Below are 8,537 nucleotides of genomic sequence, written 5' to 3'. Positions count from 1 at the left end.
CGAGCCGGCGAATGTCTGGCTCAGCTAATGCAGCAGGTTGGCTTCGAATTTCTTGCACCTGCCTACGAACCTCCGCTAGCTGGCAAGTGAGCCGCGCGTTGGCTGCTTCTAGGCGAGCAACCTCCTCTGTCGCAGTTCGCGTTCTCAGCTCCTCGAAGGCACCCCTAATAGTCGTGATTGAGTCATTTAGAATTTTTTGGTGCGTGCCTTTTAGATGGCCCGATGTGTCAATCACATGCTTCACAGCATTTAGGGCATCCTGGACCTTCGACTCAATGGCAGTCCCTGTAAGGTCCTCCTGGCAACGGCCAGGCGAACCTGTGGTTTGCGGCCGGCCCCTACCCCTGCCCCGTTTGGGTGTCACCTTCAAATATTTGTTGCGCAATGGTGTGCCTTCCTGGCTGCAAGCCCCAAGATCGCTCTCGGAGCCAGAGGTACCGCCATCTTTGCCCTGTTTGCACCAGTGCTTTCCGGTGGGGATACCATCCTTCATAACCACACCCGCCACCTCTTTAATTGTCTCCTCATCGCTTTGGTGACCTGGAGTTCTCTTACTTGTGTCACCCTCTACCGGGATCCTCTTATCTTCTACGGCCTGGTCCCCATTGCTATGTTTGCCGCTTCTAGTCGGCTCAGAGGGCCCAACCGTCATGCTCCTCGCATCAAGCTCGACCTCCGCCTCCTTTGCACCGACGCGGGCATCCGTCTCTTTCTCCCTGGGGGCTCCAGCCTCCGACCCCCTCCTAGTATTCTTCAGAGTAGGTGCCCGGGCTACAAGCTCGCGATCGCAGCGGGTTAGAAGCACCCGTAAATCTGGGAGCGATCTCCTCCATTTAGCCAAAGCCTCTGCTTTCGCCGAGGGTTCGGCTGCAACTTCCGTGCACGAAATCACCGCCTTTGCACTACGCACATCCGACACTCCACTCTGTGAGAAGGCTGCTGCCATTGACGACCCGGCCGTGGATTCCGTGAGTTGTGGGGTGGGCTTGGGTTCCTCACGCTTCAGCTTCGGGGATTCAGTTTTGTCCCGGGCCACCCTTGCGTAGTGGCCGCGCCCTCTCTTATTTGGTCCAGAGCTAGGCCTCGCTCCGGGGTCGGAAGCGTCATCACTGGATACTTCCGACCCCTTATCCTCGCTCAGCAGCCGCTTCCGTACATTTCCGGGTCGGTTTGAGGCGGGGGTAGGCAGCGACCAGTCGGAATCAGCTGTCTCGGTATCGGCATCCGTCGCCATCGTCAGAGGCGAATAGTAATCCTCTTCACTAGGAAGGTCGCGAGTGTCTACTTTCGCAGGGGAAAAGAACTCCTCCCTACCTGGGGAGAGCGTATCCGGCGCACCACGAGCCCTCCTCCCACAAAACACCCTCGTGAGAATTGGTGTGGGTGACCGCACGAACTCCTGCGGTGCCACGGGTGCCTCCTTCTCTCCGTCCTCGATATCAGGGACGGTGTGGCGTATAAAACGCCCCCATTGGTCCCGAATTGGGCGAAACTCCATAATTGGGGGGTTTGAAGAGGGTGCCTTCGCACCTTCCTCGTCCCCTCCTCCGCGTAATCTAAGTACTAATCCGCTTGCATCGTTGTCCAGTAAGCATTTGCCATGGTCGTCGTATGTATCTGTCCTTGAGCGGTGTGCCCCCCCAGAATACGGTGGGCGGCATGTCACCACAGCGCGGGCACTTACCCGTTCTGTGGTGACACAGAGGATTGGAACCTCCTGGGGTAGTTTTTCCCATTTCTGGCCACTCATGATTTGCTATTTTTAGGGGGTATGCCCCCCCTTCTTCTGACGTTCGTGACTGGGCTCCCCCCAGCCACGCATCCCATCGGCACGCCAGTCACACCTTGGGATTGGGGATTTTTTATAGTGGTTAACTCCACGTGACCTTCCTCTCAGTGAGGCAGGTCCCCGGTCCGCACATTGCGGGTTACGGGTTGCCCGACGGTGGCCGAAGCCACAACGCCGCACCGGGCGGTCTGCGCCAACCCACGGCAGCTCGTTTCCGAGCACCGACTCCGTCCCAGTGGGACCTGGCGTCTCACACTGTGCCCTCTGCTGGTTTCAGAGGGACACGCGGAGCCGCACATCGGGACCCCTCTCCTCAGGCCTGTCCGGTTTGGGAGGCCCTGTCCGGCATAGCCCTGAGGATCATTGGAGCACACAAACACGGCATTAAAGCCAACGCAGGAGAAAACTCGACTGCCATTGCCACGACTGTGACTGGTAGTTCGCAGAGAGAGAATAGCTTACGCGCAACTGAGCGGCTATCCTCCCCCTCCCAGGGTGCACCACAAGGAGGTCTACCAGCCCTGCACCCCAGACCCTATAACCTAACCTAACCTAACCTAACCTAACCTAACCTAACCTAACCTAACCTAACCTAACCTAACCTAACCTAACCTAACCTAACCTAACCTAACCTAACCTAACCTAACCTAACCTAACCTAACCTAACCTAACCTAACCTAACCTAACCTAACCTAACCTAACCTAACCTAACCTAACCTAACCTAACCTAACCTAACCTAACCTAACCTAACCTAACCTAACCTAACCTAACCTAACCTAACCTAACCTAACCTAACCTAACCTAACCTAACCTAACCTAACCTAACCTAACCTAACCTAACCTAACCTAACCTAACCTAACCTAACCTAACCTAACCTTTTTTTTTTTTTTTTTTTTTAAGAGGGGAAAATGCTTTACGCATACCACCCGGCGCGGGGACGGGCCGGGATGGTTATGTGGGACTCCCTGTTGTGGGCTAATGAGGCCCCAGGTGTACCCACTAAAAACCCCTCTATTGGCCGCCTCGAGGCTATAAGGCGGGGCACGGGGAACGACCGAGATCACGCTTCCGAAACCCCGCCAGCCGCTGTCCGAACTGCGGACTCATCCTCGGAGGAAGTACTCCACTTCAGCTTGGAGTACGCCCTTATTTGGCGTACTAACCATCCCCGGGACCCTCGTGTAGGCGGCAGACGTCCCCGAGCCTGCCGCCCACGGGTACCGTTAAGGGGGAAGTCGACGGACGCACGCCAAACGCCTCCGTCCTACGCGCTTGCGGCGCATCGGATGGGAGGCCGGGTCTTCTTCCCTTTCTCTTTCCGCGGTCTCTTTTCTTGCCATTACGGCTTCGCAGAAAGAGACCACCGCTTTCCATGATCTGTCGCTGTCTGCCATAGTTTTCACCACGGCAGGCAGGGAGAGATCGCGCCCCACTACTGCCACGAGTGTGGCCCGCTGTTCTGTCCAAGCTGGGCATATAGCCAGAGTATGTTGTGACGTGTCTTCGGCAGCACCACACTCGTGGCATATTGCCGTCGGTTCTCGGCCCAATCTGTTGCACAGATATCGACCGAAACACCCATGTCCTGAGAGGACCTGCGTCACCCGGAAAGTCATGGAGCCATGTTTCCGGTCAAGCCATTGTTTAAGGACCGGACGTATTGCCTCTATGGTATGGTGGCCAGCAATTGGATGCGCCAGTCTCTCCTCCCAGCTTGCCACCATTTCCAGATGAGCTGCTTCGCGCCGTCCATCTATTTCCCTTGGTGCTGGTGGCTCATCCCTCTCACGCATCTCCTCGCGCCAGTGGTAAACAGCCGCGAGGGCTCTTGCATCAAGGTCCCAGGGCAAGGATCCCGCTAAAGCACACGCACCGTCCGTAGATATAGTACGGTATCCCCGAATTACCCGCAGCGCCATTGCTCTTTGAGCTTTTCTCAGCTGGGTAATGTTTTGCCTTCCAAGGGCGTCAGCCCAGACGGGTGCGCCATATAAGGCCATGGAGCGCACGACTCCCGTATACAAACGGCGGCATGAGGCTTTGGGCCCTCCCAAATTCGGGAGTATACGCCCTAGAGCCGCCGCTGCACTGAGCAGTTTTGGAGCCAAGCCTTCGAAATGGGCCCGAAAGTTCCATTTGCTGTCAAGTGTAACGCCGAGGTAGCGCAGAGTCGGCCTGACAGCAATCGGGACCCCGCCTACTACGATCCGGGCTCCTACCGGGGGACCTCTGCGGTGGCCATAAAAACAGATGGCCTCGGATTTTTGTAGGGCGACTTCCAGGCCCAACCGCCTTATTCGGCTGACAACGTGGGCAACGCCCGCAGTTGCCAGAATGGCCGCGTCGCGAAAACTGGGCCCGCGGGCCGTCACCAACGTATCATCGGCATAGCAAAACATGTCGACTCTAGGAAGGTTTGCCCCCCGCAGGACCCAGTCGTAGCCAACATTCCAGAGTAGGGGGCCCAAAACCGATCCCTGAGGGACACCGCACTCCATCCTTTTCTGTCCCCAATTTCGTTGCCCAGGCCAGGTCACAAATCGCTCACTTAAATAGGCTCTGATGATATGGGCCAGGTGAGGAGGGACCCTGTGGTAGCGCAAAGCCTCATTTACAGTTTCCCAGGGCATGGTGTTGAAGGCGTTGGCTATGTCTAGCGACACAGCCAAGACGACCTCGCCCCGAGAAACAGACTCCTGTGCCAGCCTTTTGACTTGCAGGATCGCGTCCACTGTGGAACGGCCGCTCCTGAAGCCGTATTGATTTCCGGCCAGGTCTGGACCAACCCCTTGCAAATGCTTGATGAGGCGGGACGCTATGATGCGCTCGAATAGCTTCCCCACCTCATCAAGCAAAACAATCGGCCGGTACGCCGAAGGCGAATCAGCCGGACGACCCTCTTTCTTTAGCAGGACCAGTTTTCCTAATTTCCACTCTACTGGGAAGCGGCCCTGCTCCAGGCATGCCGTGAAAAGACGGATAAGTCGCGGCTCCAGCTCTTTCAACGCGAGGGCCCAAGCGCGGCCAGGGACTCCATCTGGACCAGGGGCAGTGTTCTTGGCTCGCATCTTAATCACTGCTACGCCGAGTTCAGCTGTTGTTACAGGTGGCACTTCAGCTTCCTCCACTTCGTCTGCTCGTGGTGGTGCCATTGTTGGCGGCCTGTTGTTTGCTCCCCTAGGGAACAATGCCGAGACCACTTCGCTGACAAACTCGGGTTCCAATGTTTGGGTGAGCGGGGGGCCCCCGGAGCGCAATTTGTTTCTGACGAGCTTGTAAGGCCGACCCCAAGGGTCCGCATTCAAGGTGTCGAGGAATGCTTCTCTCGCAGCGTCCTTGGCATTTCCTATGGCGGCTTTTAGGGACTTCTTTGCCTCCTTATATAAGGCGTAAAGGTTCCTTTCTGCGTCTTCGTCTGTTCGTCGGCGCCTCTGCCTTGTGTACCGACGCCGCGCGGCTGTACAGTCCTTGCGCATCTGTGCAAGCTCGGCAGTCCACCAGTACACCTTCCTTTTTTGTGGTGGAGGCTTGGCCCGGGGCATCGCCGTATCGCATATTAGTGTCATGGCATCCCGGAACCAGGATGCTTCCGTCTCCACCACTATTTCACCTTCTGGCGAAGGGAGCCAAGCCTGTACAATAGCCGCCTCTAAAAGAAGGTCCCGGTCCATTTTACCGAGAGCCCATCTCGGACCTCCGCCGCCAATCAGTAGCCTGCAATTTTTGGAACCTAACCTAACCTAACCTAACCTAACCTAACCTAACCTAACCTAACCTAACCTAACCTAACCTAACCTAACCTAACCTAACCTAACCTAACCTAACCTAACCTAACCTAACCTAACCTAACCTAACCTAACCTAACCTAACCTAACCTAACCTAACCTAACCTAACCTAACCTAACCTAACCTAACCTAACCTAACCTAACCTAACCTAACCTAACCTAACCTAACCTAACCTAACCTAACCTAACCTAACCTAACCTAACCGATTCGCACCGCATAAAACTAATGCAATGGTAATTACACGGAGGCTCAAGTATGACACCCCTCGACTGAGTATGGGCGGAACCAGCATCGCCATGGTAAAAGAGATGAAATTACTTGGTGTAACCATCGACGACAAGCTGACTTTTAACAGCCATGTTTCGAATGTCTGCAGGAAAGCGATAGCAGTCTATAAACAGCTATCTAGGGCTGCCAAGACAGACTGGGGGCTCCATCCTGAAGTCGTAAAAATAATATATGTGGCAACCGTAGAGCCCATCATACTGTATGCCGCTAGTGTTTGGGCGCATGCTGCAAACAAATTGGGTGTCCAAAAGCAGTTGGCAGTGGTGCAACGCGGAATGGCGCAGAAGATATGCAAGGCATACCGCACCGTGTCCCTCAACTCGGCGCTGGTTCTGGCGGGTATGCTCCCTCTTGACCTCCGAGTCCGAGAGGCGGCTTCGTTGTACGAAGCCAAGAAGGGAGAGTCTCTGCCTGCCCTGTGGCCTGGAGATAGAGAGGTGGAACAAATGGCATCCGCAACTGAAATGCCTCATCCTGCGGATCGCGAAGAATTGAGGGTGGTTCGCCTGGTGAACCAAGACGATGTGAACTCGAACAGTGAGTTCGATGTGCGAATATTTACCGATGGCAGCAGGCTTGAGGGCGGGGTTGGAGCCTCACTTTCTATTTGGAAGGGAGAAACCGAAACCAAAGCCCACAAGCTTGCTCTATCGAGATACTGTACGGTTTACCAGGCGGAGCTCCTTGCCCTGTGCAGGGCCACTAGGGAAGCAAAGAAGTATGCCGAGAAATCGTATGGAGTCTACAGCGACTCTATGGCAGCCCTTCAAACAATACAAAACCACAGTTGCCTTCACCCCCTCGCTGTAGAGGCCAGAGAGAATTTAAAAGCTATGTCTCTCCAGGGTAAGGTAGTCACCCTACACTGGATTAAAGCTCACGCAGGGTTAGAAGGCAACGAGCGGGCAGACGAGTTGGCGAAAGGAGCAGCAGTAGGCTCCAAACGAAAGCCGGACTATGACCAATGCCCGGTTTCATTCGTCAAGCGTAGCATTCGCATGTCGACGCTTGACGAATGGAATCGGAGGTATAAGTCTGGCGAAACGGCTTCCATCACGAAGTTATTCTTCCCAGATGCAGTGGCGGCTTATAGGGTGACAAGGAAATCAGAGCCAAACAACCTAAAGACGCAGTTGATGACGGGACACGGTGGATTCTCTGAGTATTTAAACCGCTTCAAGTGCAAGGAGAGTCCATCGTGCGTCTGTGACAACAATACGCAAGAAACGGTGCCACATATAATATTTGAGTGTCCAGTTCATGATAGTGAGCGCTTTGATATGGAGCAAAAAATTAAAATTAGTATAACTGCCGACAAACTACACAACATAATGGCTAGTGCGGAAATGGACCAATTTATAGAGTTCTGCTTAAAAATTGTGAGAAGAGTCGTAAAAAGAAATAAAACTAGATAGAAATATATGTTTTTAAAATATAGTAAATATATTTAAGAAAAACATAAAAAACCCAGTAGGAATAATCAAAAGAGAGAGCCAAACTCGTGTCATAAGAAACGCACAATATGTATATTAGATTTAAGATAATAATACAATAGCGAATATATGAAAAATGTAACATAGATAATAATATTAAATATAAGCATGTAATAAGAAATTGTATAAAAAGCGCTACCCATGCAGTGAGCACTCATGAATAAAGTTCAAACCCTGTGTTTCCTTATTTTTCCCGAATAGTAAGTAATAAGTAATAAGCTGATAGGTGGGACTACCCACATAAGGAACGAAAGAGATGAATGAAAGAAAGATCAAGTATGAAGTATGCTAGTACGAGAGGTATACAAGCGAGAACTGGTATGAATGAAAAACTAGCTAGGCAAAGTCTCCGATCATGTTGGAGGAGCACTGTTAAAAAAAAAAAAAAAAAAAAAAAAAAAAAAAAAAAAAAAAAAAAAAAAAAAAAAAAAAACCTAACCTAACCTAACCTAACCAGTCACGTGCCACCCTGCGTCGTAGCAACATCTTTTCCGCCGAGCTCCGCAGTTAAAAATTCGTGGACGTGGCAATTCTTACCCGATCGGGACAAAATAAACGTCAGTGTGTGCGGAATAGTGCGTCCGATCTATTGGATTACAGTGAGTGTACGGCAGTGCTCAGTGAAAACCGCAAAGTGCAATAAACCACGTTTTTAGAGGTTAAACACCTTCAAACAGCCGTCTACAGCCTCACAGGACATCGGTATCGCTACTTGCGATACATCGCCGGAAGCGTCTCAACGAGCCCCACAATTTGACACCCCGCACGCCTCCGGGCGACGCACCGTTGGAGCACAAAAGCCAAAAAAACAAAAACCACGTGGCGGCGTGGTCGAAGATCCAGCGTCGTGCGGCTAATTTGGAGGACGCCATCAGAAGGAGTACACTTCGCCGACAAATACGGTATTTAGATCATAATTTTTGGACACTTAGTTTCTGAGATATAGACTTTTCAAAATCCAAAATTCAAAGTGAAAAAACAAAAAACTTTCAGTCAGACCATATACTTTTCTTGGTGAAATCTGTTGCGCGCTAGTATAAAGAAGAGGACCACAGCATCTGGACAAATTTCCGACAGTTTTCCACCCGGAAAAACGAACTTTTTAAAAATTTTCTAAAATTGTAAATTTCAAAATAAATTTCTATAGAACTGTATTATTATATTATTGTGTATTGTAG

At 52.0% G+C, this 8,537-nt stretch overlaps 1 protein-coding gene across 1 annotated transcript; it reads left to right on the top strand.

Annotated features, from left to right (window-relative positions):
• Positions 1–5,808: 5,808 nt before the first annotated feature.
• On the top strand, positions 5,809–8,216 carry LOC134755332 (uncharacterized). The gene is made up of 2 exons (XM_063691798.1): positions 5,809–7,245; positions 8,016–8,216. The coding sequence occupies exons 1-2, from the start codon at positions 5,809–5,811 to the stop codon at positions 8,214–8,216; spliced, it is 1,638 nt and encodes a 545-aa protein (XP_063547868.1).
• The last annotated feature ends 321 nt before the right edge of the window (positions 8,217–8,537 follow it).

Source organism: Cydia strobilella, chromosome 2, assembly GCF_947568885.1.
Source record: "Cydia strobilella chromosome 2, ilCydStro3.1, whole genome shotgun sequence".
Classification (NCBI taxonomy): domain Eukaryota; kingdom Metazoa; phylum Arthropoda; class Insecta; order Lepidoptera; family Tortricidae; genus Cydia; species Cydia strobilella.
Note: the sequence above shows the minus strand (reverse complement) of the source record. Positions and strands in the feature narration are given on the sequence as shown.